This window comes from Gorilla gorilla, chromosome 8, assembly GCF_029281585.2.
Source record: "Gorilla gorilla gorilla isolate KB3781 chromosome 8, NHGRI_mGorGor1-v2.1_pri, whole genome shotgun sequence".
Classification (NCBI taxonomy): Eukaryota; Metazoa; Chordata; class Mammalia; order Primates; family Hominidae; genus Gorilla; species Gorilla gorilla.
This window is the reverse complement of record NC_073232.2, coordinates 122,369,604-122,384,865: the sequence shown is the minus strand read 5'-3', so window position 1 is coordinate 122,384,865 and position 15,262 is coordinate 122,369,604. Positions and strand designations below refer to the sequence as shown.

The window sequence follows — 15,262 nt, the reverse complement described above, 5'->3', positions numbered from 1 at the left end:
TCCAGGTAAAGGTAAGAAGAGTATAGTTGCCTTCTAGTTGGAATTTTTTTAAAAAGGAATTGAAAGCTGAAGAACTCACTGAGATATAGGTATTTGCCAGGTGTGCCCATCCAAACAAGTCTACAAGTCTGTACAGGCTGGCAAGTTTACAGCGAGTAAGTTTTTCTCCCTTCACATATGAGGATGTATCTGCACCAGGAAGGTCATTGATAGGTGTGACCATGCCAAGACCTAAAAGAGCAAAAAATGTGGAGAGAGATACGAGTCATGCAATCCCTTACCTGGAAATTAGTTGCCAGGAAGTAGCCTGCGTCTGGGAGTATCCCAGCCTTATATATAATAATCTGAAATTTATCAGCCCATATAATATTTTATTAGCTTATTCTCCTTCAGAGAGGTACACTGAGAGTAAAAATAAGTATCAGCTATCTTTGATTGCTTAGTAAAAGTTGCTTCATCTAGTGCTTGCTAAGGACTGACTATATCAAAGGCTCACACCACTGGGGAAAAATGGTTACATGTATCTCCGAGGGTAGAAGTGTTAAATACTGAGGTTACTGCTAGTTTTATGATGAAAAGACCTCAACAGAAAGCTACTTTTCTATTATCTCTCTTGACTTTTATTCAAACACAAAAAACATTTGAGATGGAAAATAATGCATGCAAATAGTAGTATGATTTCTGTCCTATTGAAGGTCTTGAAGGTCTCTAATGATCTAATTGCCAAGTTCAGCTGTTACCAAGTTCAACTTTTGCTCAGTCTTCATTCTCCTTGACCTCTTTACAGCTTGACACGATTTACACTGCCTCATTCCTAGAACTCTTCTCGAGGCCCATGTGATACTATCCTAGATCTCTTATTCCTTGTCTACATGCTTTTCTCCTTTAACAAGTTCATCTGTTCCCTTTGCCCAGCTTTGGCTCTTTCCCGAAGCTCAGTCCTCCACTATGTTCTTTCTCATTTTACTTTTGCCTACAAAAACATTATAGACTCTTGAGCCTCCCTATTGTCATTTTTGTGTAGACGACTCACTCCCTGGTCTTTAGTTCTGATCAGGTCCTCCTCCCCATTTTCCAGCCTGCTTGTTTGGTTTTTTTTTTTGAGACAGAGTTTCACTCTTGTTGCCCAGGCTGGAGTGCAATGGCACGATCTCGGCTCACTGCAACATCCACCTCCCAGGTTCAAAGCGATTCTCCTGCCTCAGCCTCCTGAGAAGCTGGGATTATAGGCATGTGCCACCAGGCCCAGCTAATTTTGTATTTTAGTAGAGACAGGTTTTTTCCTTGTTGGTCAGGGTGGTCTCGAACTCCTGACCTCAGATGATCCACCCGCCTTGGCCTCCCAGAGTGCTGGGATTATAGGCCTGAGCCACTGCAACTGGCCCCACCCTTTTTTTTTTTTTTTAGAGGCAGGGGTATCACTCTGTCACCCAGGCTGCAGTGCAGTGGTGTGATCATGGCTCACTGCAGCCTTGAACTCCTAGGCTCAGGCAATCCTTCCACCTCAGCCTCCTGAGTAGCTAGGACTACAGGGCATGCTGCCACACCTGGCTAATTTTTTAATTTTTTTAGTGGAGATGGGGTCTTACTATGTTGCCCAGGCTGGTCTTGAACTCCTGGCCTCCAGTGATCCTCCTGCCTTGGCCTCCCAAAGTGCTAGGATTACAGACATGAGCCACTGTGCCCAGCCTAGCCTGCTATTTCCAAGTGCCTACAACGCAATAACATGAAAATTAAAAGGGTCTAAAGGTGATTTTATCTTCTCTCTCCTGGTTTTTCTTACCTTCTCTCTTCTCCTTACTTTGCTTCTAATACTGATATTACCATTCCTATAGGCTCAAACTCTGGGTTTCAGTAACCTCTACCTCTTAACCTCTGCTGGGTTACCATATATCATTTGTCACCACATTTCATGACTGTTTTCTTCATAAGGTCCCTCGTTGTCCACTCTTGAGTTCAGCCCTTAACTCATGCATGGATCCCTGCAATAAGCCTCATTCTTGTCCTCGACTGTAGCCCCTTTCTTTGTAAATTCATTATGCATAAAGCCATTGAGTTTTCTAAAGCACTGCTTTTTACCTGAGAATATAAGCAAGAACTTTTAAAGAGAATATTTCAATGGAAAACCTTTTAATTTTGAGATGTTTTGAAGTAATCTGAAAAGTTTTAATACATAAGCTACGAAAAATCGCATAATTTCTGACAAAATTTTAGAGTCAGCCATTAACCTGTCTCCTATTCTCCCCGTAACCTTCTAACTTTAACTTCCACTTTTCACTTCACTGCGTAAGTATTTCAGGCAACTGGTTGCTATTTCCTGATCTCCAAACAGTGGCACATGGCTTTCCTCCTGCCATGCCTTTGTACATTCCAGCCAGCAGGCCAAGGTCTCCTGTAGCTCCTTGTTCCCGCCATGGAATCCAGGACACTTCCAGGGCAGCTTTTTTTACTATTTCTGTTTTCCCTGACTAGTCTTCCTCTTTGAGCTTTTGAGGTTTTCTCTTTGGAATCTTTTGTCAGCCCATACTCCTGTATGATTATTTAATCAATGTCCACAGCTTTGAGTACTACTTCTCTATGTCCATCTGCCAAGTGTTTCTCCTAAGCTCTCTGACTGCACTTCCAATTGCTGCAATGTCTTGGCAATGCAAATGGAGCATGCCCAAAGTTGAACTTCCTCCATTTCCCAAGCCAAACTAGATCCCCAACTATTCTATTTTTGTTAATAATACTATGAAATCTCCCAGTTCATTCTTCACACAGAAAATACAGTGGTGTTTTAAAATCATCTTTCTGCTTAAAATGGCTTCCCATCCAAGTTAGGAATAAAACCCAAACTTCCAAATCCAACTGTGATATGATTTATATCCAGCCACATTAAAATCAGATTTATTATTTTAGAAAATAGAGACAGGGTGGGCCTGATGCAGTGGCTCAGGCCTGTAATCCCAGCACTTTGGGAGGCCAAGGTGGGTAGATCGTGAGGTCAGGAGTTCAAGACCAGCCTGACCAACATGGTGAAACCCCGTCTCTACTAAAAATACAAAAAATTAGCCAGGCGTGGTGGCGTGCACCTGTAATACCAGCTACTCAGGAGGCTGAGGCAGGAGAATTGCTTGAACCTGCGAGGTGGAGGTTGCAGTGAGCTGAGATCGGGCCACTGTACTCCAGCCTCGGCAACAGAGCAAGACTCCTGTCTCAAAAGAAAAAACAAACAACAACAACAAAAAAACAAAAATAGAGACAAGGTTTTCACTTTGTTGCTAGGCTGGTCTCGAACTCCTGGGCTCAAGCATTTCTCCCACCTCAGCCTCCCATGTGGCTGGGACTACTGACACATGCCACAAGTCCCAGCCCAGAATCATGTCTTATATCATCTTATAATCTGTACAAACTGTAGTAAATGCCTGGTTGATATGAAAAGGTAGGAGGTTCTAACACTATGTTACTCTAAGTATTAGATGTTATAAACTTAAGGACTGAACCTGAGCAGAATATGCTGCTAGAGATGTATAGTGGTCCAAAGTGGAAGTAAAATTATAATGTTTAAAACTCTCCAAAACTGACATACTGAGAGGAGGTGAAGAAAAACCCGAGAAAGAATTGGCCATGATGTAATCTGCAATCTGCTGTAATGCTAGTAATCCAGTTGGGTTGTGGCCTTTCTTCATCTGTTCTTGAATAAGGCATTCCAAGTCTTCCCGAAAGGCCTGTAATACACAAAAATAAAGACTGAGCAAGCAAGACTGAATGGCCCAAAAGTAACTTGTTCCGATACAATCAATCTTTCCCCCATCCCTTTTCTGAATAGCTTTTACCTCTACTATTTAAAAACAAATATAAAACACAAAATAATAAAATCAAAGCATTGCAAGAAGCAGCAAGATGCTTGCTTTTAGGGGGGAAAACCACTAGGCATTCTTCATGTCAAAGAAAATGAGATATTATAATATCTACACTAGACAGGCACAGATAAAACTCCTCTTATTAATATACAACTCAAGCACCAAGAAACCATTATAAAAAAAAGGTGACCCACTCCTTGCTTAGCTAAGACAGAGTCCCTGGCCGGGCGTGGTGGCTCACGCCTATAATCTCAGCACTTTGGGAGGCCACGGCGGGTGGATCACCTGAGGTGGGGAGTTGGAGACCAGCCTGACCAACATGGAGAATCCTCGTCTTTACTAAAAATACAAAATTAGCCCAGTGTGGTGGTGCATGCCTGTAATCCCAGCTACTCGGGAGGCTGAGGCAGGAGAATAGCTTGAACTCGGGAGGAGGAGGATGTGGTGAGCCGAGATCATGCCATTGCACTCCAGCCTGGGCAACAAGAGCGAAACTCCATCTCAAAAAAAAAAAAAAGACAGAGTTCTCATGTGAATGGGGCACAACTTTGAATACAGAGTGACTCAATGGCAAAAATTTTCACTGAGACATACTAAAATAATTTCTGTTTTATGATTTCCATGGAAATTCCTTAGCTCCATAAACTCTGAAAGCAAATTAATAAGAGTTGAGTTCTAATTACTCTCTGCAACACTGTGGTAAATGACAATTTTTTTTTTTTTTTTGAGACGGAGTTTCGCTCTTGTTGCCCAGGCTAGAGTGCAATGGCGCGATCTCCGCCTCCCGGGTTGAAACGATTCTCCTCAGCCTCCTGAGTAGCTGGGATTACAGGCATGCGCCACGACCCGGCTAATTTTGTATTTTTAGTAGAGACAGGGTTTCTCCATGTTGGTCAGGCTGGTCTTGAACTGCCGACCTCAGGTGATCCGCCCACCTCTGCCTCCCAAAGTGCTGGGATTACAGGCGTGAGCCACCGCGCCCGGCTAAATGACAGTTTTTTAATGGAACTTTGGGTTCCATATGTTCCTATTCTGGAGTTCTGTATCTTTTTGGGGGTGGGGTGGGTGAGGTAGTGGCAGAAACAGTGTTTATAGAGATCAAAATCCTGAACATTAAGAGAACGTCTCTATTCCAGTAACCCTCGAGTTACTAGTATGGTTCAGCATCTGAAACTTCTCCCAATCCTTCATATCACAAATAGTTGGTTCTGACTTTCCATCACACCCAACCAACACTTATTCTATTAAGTTTGTCATTTGTTCTTTTGCTCATGTCTCCTTCATTTTAAAGATGAAGGTTCTTGCAACATAAGTCACTTAACCCTTGCTCTTCCATTTGAGATTAGTTACTTATGTAGCAGGATGCCCTGCCAGAAATTAAGTTCCATTTCCCCCATTCTGCCTAAGAGGGAGAAGGCAGAAAATTATTTTGGAATCACTCCCTCCAAGAAGGGTAGGTATGAATACCTGGGAGATAATGGAGAAAACTTCCTTTAGAAGGGTGAATCTCTTTTGAGTCACTGACAGTGGTCTGCCTCATGACGGTAGGAATAAAATCTCCTGGAGTCTCCACTTAGATGGAGCCTTTCTGAGAGGGTGGGTAAATAACCCATATGTCTAGGAAACTTTTTTTTTTTTCTGCTCTGTTGCCCAGATTGGAGTGCAGTGGCACAATCTCAGCTCACTGCAACCTCCACCTCCTGGGTTCAAGTGATTCTCTTATGTCAGCCTCCCAAGTAGCTGGGATTATAGGTGTGCACAACCATGCCCGGCTAATTTTTGTAGTTTTAGTAGAGATGGGGTTTCACCATGTTGGTCAGGTTGGTCTCAAACTCCTGTCCTCAAGTGATCCACCTGTCTCGGCCCAAAGTGGTGGGATTACAGGTGTGAGCCACCACACTCAGCCAGGAACTTAAAAAAAAAATGGCATAGGAGCTCATGGTGGTAAGGGGAAATGTGGTTCTAAGGGTATGAGGTGGTAGATGTTAGAACCAGTCCTGACTCAGTGTTTGCAGTGCACCTAGAACAATAGTTGAGAAGTTTCCATGATGTGAACTCTAAGAGCTGGGTGCTAATAGTTGTAATCTTGGGTGCTCAACCATAAAGGACTGAGCTTAGCACCGGAAGATCCCTCCCTGATGCACTGTGGTGGCCTGCACAAACATCTGAGTCAACAGTGAACCTATAGCTCCTGTTGAACAGTTTAAGACTGGTTTTCAACATTCTACCATGGGGCAGGGAAGTACAGTGGCAGTGGTGGACTGAACAGACTCTAGTGTGTCTCCCTCACATACATATACACAGATGCATGGATACACGACCCACACCCATCTTGGATATGGAGGCCACTGATTAACCCAGTCAGTGTAAGTCACTAAAGTTCTGGAAGAATTCAGAGAAAAGCAGAAATTCCAAGAGAAAGATGGTGTGCTTTCTGCTAATAAGGCAAGTGGATATTTGAGTGATTAATTTCTAAAAATACTAATTGTGACATTTGAATCCTAAGTTCATGGAGCAGTTTACACCAGTTAAATATGGCTTTTTCTTTTTACAAATTCAAGGCTTGTTAAGTATAAATCATTCACACAATATAATAAAAGTTCAAAAACATCTGGTTCTATTGACGGTATCTAGTTCATTTAAATACACGATTTAAATCAGAAAAACTGTCTTGTAAAATATCCTCTACAAAGATATACTTCATTTATCAGAAAACTCCATTAGGGAGTTTTCTTGTTCATCCAAGACCCTGTGAAGATAAGATGGCTGAGAGCTGTATACAAGATAGATGGACACCTTCATACAGATAAGTAACATAACTATTTTACCATGATTAAGGCTGAAAGGAAAAAAATGTTCCAGATATCCTCATTTATCTTTATATAAAGTACAGAAAACTTCTGGACACATGGCAACGGGCCAATCTGCTCTTTTGGAACTCTATCTTCCCTTCAAAACCAAACTATTTAAACTTTTCTCAGTTCAAAGTAGTTATAACCGATATTCTTTGATTCAGTTTTTAAAAACCCAAAATTAATGATACCTACTATGTGTATCACTCATTACATATATTACAATAACTTGGAGAGGTAGGCATTATCTATTTTATTAAATGTCTTGCACCCATGTTCTTCCAGGAAAAATTTAAGGCAGCTTCCACAGATTAAAATGCTACAAAAATAAATATAGGTAAGAAAAATAAAGCTGAAGAGAAAATAAGCATAAGGAGGGTAGACAGAGCCAGGAATGAGGTTAAGATACAAAGTGAATGCCATAAAATTGTATGCATTTGCTAGAGATGGGACAAATTTTATCTCAACTCTGGCAGCCAACAAGAATTAAGACAGCTTGCTCAGTGTATTGATTTACAATGGTTTTTAGATTAAAAAAAAAAATCAACTAGTTACTCAAGAGAATCACAATTATTTATTAAACTGGTGAGAAATTTCTGCTGGGTGGGATGAGAAAGTTAAAGAAAGGTTGAAAACCTGTTCACGGACATACAGCTAGTAAATGCCAGAGGCAAGGACACAAGTCCAATGCTCTTTTTACATTAGTGAAATGCTTTCTTCATTACCATATATCCCACAATATGTGAGTACCATTCTAAAACCTTTGGGATAGCTATGGTGTCATAGAGCGATGTATAAGCTCCTCTGAAATCAAATTAAGAATAAGAGGGAAAATACGAATGTCTCCTTTAAAGCTGACGAATAGCTTCTACGCAGTATAGGTATAAAAAAAATTTTTTTTCAAAGTATATGAAATCTCCCCAGCCTTGTTTACAGTTCACAGTGCTTCAACAGGTAAGAATTCTTCCAGTGCAAAAAAGGTTTAATATTTTGTCATGAACATTTATTACTCATTTTTACATGTTTCAAATGTTTCTCAAATATTGTTCAGATAATCACCTAAGTCATAAAACAGTAAGTGTAAAAATTACTAATATAAGACTAATATAAAAAATTACTAATTACTAATTTCAGCTGATTTTTAAAATTTATCAGTAAATTTATTGAGCTTTCATTAAAATATTAAGATAAAAATGTTACTTATCTTTGAGATGGGTAGTTAATCATATTTTTACTAAAGTTCAATGTTAATAATCCTTTATAGTTGATTTATTTGAGTCTCACCACAAAGTCCTGAGATAGGCAATGCCTTGCTCGAGGTTACAAAGCTAATAAGTAAATGGAATAAAGATTCAAATATGGAACACTCAACTGAGCACAAGTTCTTTTCCTAATTTTATTCAGACTTGGATTGTATCTCTGAAACCAAATACAACTAATAAGCTAGCAGGCATGTTGTGATCTGAAATGTTGAGTAAACCTCTTAGGCTAGATTAGAGCATTAGACTGCAATGGCAGATAAAGCAAAAATATATACATATACTGGCAGATTATGGTGATCCTGGAATACCAGGCTAAGTACTTGCCCTCTTGTAGCTAAGAATTCATCAAAGCATAATGAGAAACTTAATTTCTAATCAGGGTGGTGTGGCCACATACTGGGCTTAAGTCAGATTAGCCAACAGTTCCCTGGAGTCTCCACTAGAGAACTGGTTAGAAGATCAAACAACATATACACAAAACCATGGCATAAACTATGTCTTCTTTCTCAGATACAGAAGAGCATAGAAGAGGAGGTAGTGGTAGTTGTTAAATTTTGTGAAGATGAATAAACCAGAATGCCATCAGGGTAACAGATTCAAGACCTTCAAAAACCAAAATACAGTCTAAGGAATTAAAATCTTCAAGTGTTGCCACAAAAGCATAATGTATTTCAAATTAGCAATAAATATATAATTTCCAAAAAACAGTTGCCCACTACGTGCTGCGTGCTGTACTGCATGCTCTTATGTTATTTTATTTAATTGTCACAACCGTGTGAGGTATTTTCCCCATTTTACCAACAAGGAAACTGAAGCTCAAGTTAAATGAGCTTCCTAATGTCACATAGCTAGTAAGTGGTAGGCAAAGTAAAATTTGAACCCAGATCCAAAACAAACACTTTTATAAAAAATTGTGTAAACAAAATGGGCAATGATGAGAAAATGTACTGACTCCTAACTTAGGTCAAAATGGCTTGGTACTGCAAAATTTCCAGTCTGCTGCTATGTAATTTTTTTTGCTTTATCTGCCATTACTACCTCATGCTTTAGCCTATGAGGTTCTTGCAGCATTCTCTGATCACAACTTGCACTTCTCTAGCCCTGCTCGATCTACTTCATCCAATGGAAGTATTGACTTCCACTGTTCTTCTTCCTAATGAATTCTTTCCTTTATTCAACACATCACAAATGCTACCTTCTCCTTGAAGTCACCTAATCATCCAAGTTAGGAGGGATCTCTGTATTTCTTCTCTTCTACACTTCACTGTGAACTTTCCCTATACTATACTTAGGGTACCTAGTGTATGACTGTGATTGTTTAACTATTTTCCTACTCTACTATACCATATTATCTGAGGACTGAAACTGTGTCTTTCACATTTCTAGATTCTCCCTGAGTGTGTAGTTCAGTGCTCAATTAATACTAAGTTAAGAGTTTCTTTTCATTTTCCTAGATACAAAGAAAGTGAAGAATCTGATCTCAATCTTGACCCAGTTAACGTAGCAAATATCCATTTCATAGGTTATTAGCTAGAAAACAGTCTTATCAGTCTATTACTTGAATGAGAAACCCCTGCTGTCTAATTAGGCCTACCCATAATCTACTAGGTAAGATTTATTTTCTTTAAATAAGAAATTCATCCTCATTGAATGTTATAAACTTTTAAAAAGCCATTTAATTCTTCAACTCAAACAAAATCCTACTTGAAAACTTAATTTGCCCCCAGAACATTATAGTTTGAACAGCTCTTCAAACATAGGTCCAAAAAGTATGGTAAAAAAATCACTAGGTGAAAAGCAAAATGTTTAAGTTAGAGACAGGGTGCCTTAAAAGCCTTATCTGAATCTCACACCCTTTTATTTTATATATCTATCAATGTCGAGGGAGTGAGGCTATAAACTTTGAATTCATAAAGTATGGACATAAATGGACTTCTAAAAAATGTCAAATATTCAGAGATTTGAGATTCATGTAGGCTAAGAATATACTTTAAGTACTCACATATTCTGGAATACTATAAACCAAAAGTAGAATGCACTTGAGGCATCACATTTTAAAACTCTGTATCCAAGGTCAGAACTTTCAGGAGAAAGTGGCAGGAGATAAAATACTTAAGTCACAGAAAAGAGAACCAATTTGATTTTTTTAAAAAACCTGACCTGATAAAATTATTTCAATTAACGCTTAAAAAAAAAAAACCTCCATGTTGGCTCATTTATCAGTAATGTCTAACTTACACTCAGATAATAACACTGATAAATATAGGAGACATCAGAGATGAATTTTAAATATCCACATCTGGATGTTTTACCTCAAAATTACTAGAGAGGAAAATCGGGGCAAAAAGTAAAAAAAAAAAAAAAAAAAAAAAAAAAAAAAAAAAAAAAGATTACAGACTTGCTGCTCCCAAGGCACCCTATAATTATGTTATTAGAGCTCTCCTAAAGCAGGATTAGGAGCATAACAAACTTACTTAGAATTTCTCCATTAAGAAATGTACTCATTTGGAAATAGAATACCACTGGCCCTGTTGAAAGGAGAAAAAACAAATAAACCGTATTTTCTTCTGGATGGTCCTTCTTCTGTATCTAAGTCTTGATTAACATGAAGCTAAAGGTTAGAATATTTTTCTTGAAACTGTGTACAACAGAAATGTAAATAAAGTTAAGAATACCTGCATCTTAAACTTCTCAACTGACCACAGATCATGGTGATTTTGACCAATTTGAATTAAGGAACCCTGTTAACACTTAGGCCTTACTTCCAGTGATATCCTAAAATGTATAAGCCTTTGACGTTTCTCCTTGCATCAAAATAAGCTTACAGCAGTATGCATTGCCCTGTTATTAAAAACTGTTAGTATGTCATGTGCCCAGGCTACCACCACATACACTCCTGTTATTTTTCAGAATAACACTGCACATTTGTGTCAACCAGTCTAAACTGCTTCCCATGGTGGTAAGGCTTAGGAAGCCCAGCAACTGTTTTGTTAAGCAGTCAAGTTCAGTAGGAGCCTGTTGGACAATATTCAAATGTTTAATGTTTCAAAGCCCACCTAGCTATTCACTATCCATCCATGCATTCAGAATTTAGTAACCATCTCTTGTATTCAATGTGCTATTGCTTAGTTTTTCAATTTATATGCTTCTTTAACTTGGAAAAGGAATCACTTAATTCCAATAGTTTGTCCTGGACACTTCGTTTTGAGAAAAGGGGGTAAATTAGAACTTACGGTCTCCACAAAGAGAACTTGTGGATTTTCTCTACTGCAACAAAATCTCAAGCCATATTAATTTACCAAGTGGTATTTGATTTCTAAGATAAATACTTTATTTAAAAAAATTAAATATGATAAAAAGGCTGTGAAATTCCTAGAAATAAGTAATACCTGAGGGCCAGAATAACAAAAATTATTTGTTATTTTCTCAGCTCAAAGCAATAAGGGGCGATTTTTGTCATCCAAATTTACATTTACACCAAAATGTCTTGTGATTATAAACTCTTCCAGGTTGCGTTGAATTAACTTAAGCAGCAGGCTTTGAAGATGAATATGATGATATAAAAACATATAGGCAGAATTTTTTCATTGTCACTGAATGCTGTAAGTGGTACAGCCTAGTGATTACAGGTGTGAGCTTTGCAGTTTAAATTCTGACCACATCATTTAACTAAGCTGTAAAACTTCAGCAAGTTATTTAATGTCTCTAAGTTTCAGTTTATGCATCTATAACTTAGGCATCTTAATACTTCTTTAACTGAATTGCTTTGAGGATTAAAGATGCATAATAGGTGCTTGGCATATAGTAAGTGCTTAATAAAAAAGTATTATACTTTGCTTTTATTAATTTCTCTCCTGATTTCCCTTCTACCCAAATTAGCTGAAAATTTTAAATAGAAGGTGTATAAATTTGTCACTTACAAACATGAATTAGTAAAATCTGACTTTAATCTTTATTGGTTATGGATTTGGTTTTAACAGAGTGAATCCCAATATTTACAGGAGACTGACAAAATTTTTTAAAGAATTATATCAGCAGAAACACTGTAAGCTTGGGCTGAAAGGAACAAAGACAGTACAAAACGAAAAGGGGCCTTTGGACCCCTAAAACTTCTGTAAGAAGAAAGCAGACTAAGAAAAACACAAAGTGGCAAACACAGGCTACCTTTCAAGAAAAAGGAAGGATGATTTAGACAGTGGAACCAAGAACCTAGTGGGCAGAGCCAAGCACCAGGGAGGTTCAGTCCTGGTAAATAGTAGGACTGAGTCCTAGTCAAAACACTTCCAAACATTTGTCCAGATGGATTTCACAATTGCTTTGGACCAGTGACTCCTTTGAATTTCTCAATTTTCTCCTTTTTGAAGAGGAATGTCTGTAGCAGTTATCTTATGCCCTCTCCTGCCACTGGGGAGCAGATAACATGAATCATTATTTCACAGGTTAATAGATTGACAGGACCTGTACTTAAGGTTCTACACCCTGAGGACAATCATCTGCAGCTGGACTACATTTAGATGATGAGATTCTGGATTCAAGCTAATGTTGGAATGGGATAAGACTTTTTAGGAGGTGCTAGGAGAAGAAGAGTGTATTTTGCATGTGGGAGGAAGAAAAATAAATTGTGGCAGAAGGACAGACTGCGGTTCCTTTAAAATAAATTGTGACCTGCCAGGCATGGTGGCACATACCTGTAGTCCCAGGTACTCAAGAGGCTGAGGCAAGAGGATCGCTTGAGCACAGGATTTTGTGTGCTATGATTGTGCCTGTTAACAGCCACTGCACACTAGCCTGGGCAACACAGTAAGACTCTGTCTCTAAATGAATAAATAGTAACCAGAGAGTGGACAGTTCTCTCCTCAAAAGATGGAGCTTAATTTCTCTCCCCTGGAGCATGGGGAGAATTGAATGACTCACTTCTAACTAATAAATATGGCAGAAGTGACAGTGTGTGATGTCTGAGATTAGTTCAAAAGCAGCATTCAGGCTACTCTCTCTTGGATCCTTGCTCTGGGGAAGAACACTCAAGCAGCTTTAGAAAAAGTCCACGTGGCAAGGAATTGTGGTCTTTTGCCAACAGCCATGTGAGTGATCCATCTTAAGAGTGGATCCTCCAGCCCCAGTAAAGTGTTCAAATGACAGCAGCCCTGGCTAACATATTGACTGCAACTTCATCAGGGAACTTGAGCCAGAAAAACTCAGCTAACCTGCTCCTAAACTTCTGACCCACAGAAATGGTGAGATAATGAATGCTTGTTTTAAGCTGCTAAGTTCTGGAATAATTTGTTATTTAGCAGTAGATAACTAATACAAGCCACCAAGCATCATTTCCCTTGGTGAAGTTTCTGTTGCATTAAAAGAAACTTAAAAACCACTGTCCTAAAATACGGCAGGAAGACAAAATGTATACACTTTCTTAAGTCTTTCACAAAGAAGATTTTAAATTCATTAGCCAAGATCTAGGAAAAAAAATATCAACTTTTAATTCTTTTAAATCTCAGCCTTCTTTGTTCCTCTCTGGGCAGTAAGTGATCATTCTTGTTAAGTGAATAGGGAAATGATACACTATGCATTTGCCCTTTCACATTATTTCACTAAGTTCCCCAAGGCATAAGTAAAATTTTTACTTTTAAGCCAATTTACAAATAGAAATACTAAGTACAAAAAAATTAATCTACTTAACATTATGGAACTTTAGTTTAATGGGCAAACTATAAGACAAAAACCCTGGCATAAAAATGGAGTTTAGTAATTTTTTTCATTTAGACTCTACAGTTAGAATTCAACGGTCCTCTTTGAGATACTTCCTAAAGAAATCTCAATATTTAACAACCTTAACCAAAATTGAAACTTCACTTCATTCTTTCAGTTACTAATATGCTGTTACTACAATCATTTGGTTGATAAGTTCTTTTAAAATTTTTTTTGAGACAGGGTCTTGCCCTGTCACCCAGGCTGGAGTGCCATGGTGTGATCACGGCTCACTGTAGCCTTGATCTACTGGGCTCAAGTAATCCTTTCGACTCAGCCTCCCAAGTATGAGACTACAGACTCACACCACCACGCTAGACTAATTTTTTAATTTCTTGCAAAGACTGGGTCTCACTATGTTGCCCAGGCTCATCTCAAACTCCTAGGCTCAAGCAATCCTCTTGCCTTGGCATCCTAAAGTGCTGGGATTACAACAGGCGTGAGCCACCATTTCCGGTCTAGTAAGTTAGTTCTTAAAAATGGGGTTTCTTTGGAGAAGGAAACAAATCTATTTTGATCTAAATAATTAATGTGCTCTTCAAGTCTTTATAAACCTAGACACTCAAGTCTGCATAAAGTAAGGCACTGAACATTTACTCTCTCATGACTTTTCTGATGAATCTTTCCATTTGGAAAGAGTTTCTTTAAAGTGGGCACTATAAAAAAATAAAATTACTCAATGCTTACATTGCTTTTATAACTTGTACTTCAATGCTTTCACCGAGGCCACTGGTATGGGAGAATTAATTACTTAGAGTGGAATTCCCCTTTGGTTTTGGACTTACCTCTATGATTAAATTCACAACGACACAACAAAAATGATTTACCAGGGCTACTTCAGGCAGCTCTATGCCTTGGTGCTAATTTTGATACCCAAGTTGGAAACCTAATATAACCCTAACCTGGGCATCATATGTCTGTGTGCTGAACTCTGTCTTAGGGGTGCATGATCTTCATCATGCAGAAAGTTACAAATTCATTTTGCATTTTAAATCAAGCTGTTCTCTCATTTTCCATCATGTATTAATACATTTCCACTAAGATTTTGTAAGAAAACAGATCATTTGAATATGATTCACAAAGTCTGACTATTGCTGTGCAGACAGGATTTTTTGGCTTGAGTTGAATTTTTTTTTTTTTTTTTGAGGTAAGGTCTCACTCTGTTGCCCAGGCTGGAATGCAGTGGCATGATCACGGCTCACAGCAGTCTTGACCTTCTGGGCTCAAGTGATCCTCCTGCCTCAGCCTCCCAGGAGTAGAAGGGACTACATGTGCACACCACCACACCCAGTTAATTTTTAAATTTTTTTGTAGAGACAAGGATTCACTATGCTGCCTAAGCTGGTTTCAAACTCCTGTGCTCAAGTGAGCCTCCTGCCTCGGCTTCCCAAAGTGCTGGGATTACACTGTGAGCCACTGAGCCTGGCCTATAATCTACTTTTAATTTAGTTAATTTAGTGTGTATGCACGTGTGCTTGCAGTAGGCATATGTAATACTAGGCTGCCAAATCACAGACTTCCTCAAAAACCTTAAGTCTTCTCATGCCACTCTGAG

The 15,262-nt window shown here is 38.6% G+C and overlaps 1 protein-coding gene across 28 annotated transcripts in view; it reads right to left on the bottom strand.

Moving 5' to 3' along the window:
* Positions 1-15,262, bottom strand: part of ADD3 (adducin 3) — a 170,960-nt gene that overhangs the window by 17,963 nt on the left and 137,735 nt on the right. For all 28 annotated transcript variants that reach the window (XM_019034903.4, XM_055352103.2, XM_055352111.2 and 25 more), the window contains 2 exons: positions 3,572-3,710; positions 80-231 (listed from right to left, as the gene is read on the bottom strand). In XM_019034903.4, coding sequence (XP_018890448.1) covers positions 80-231; positions 3,572-3,710 — 291 coding nt within the window. The remainder of the gene's footprint in view (positions 1-79; positions 232-3,571; positions 3,711-15,262) is intronic.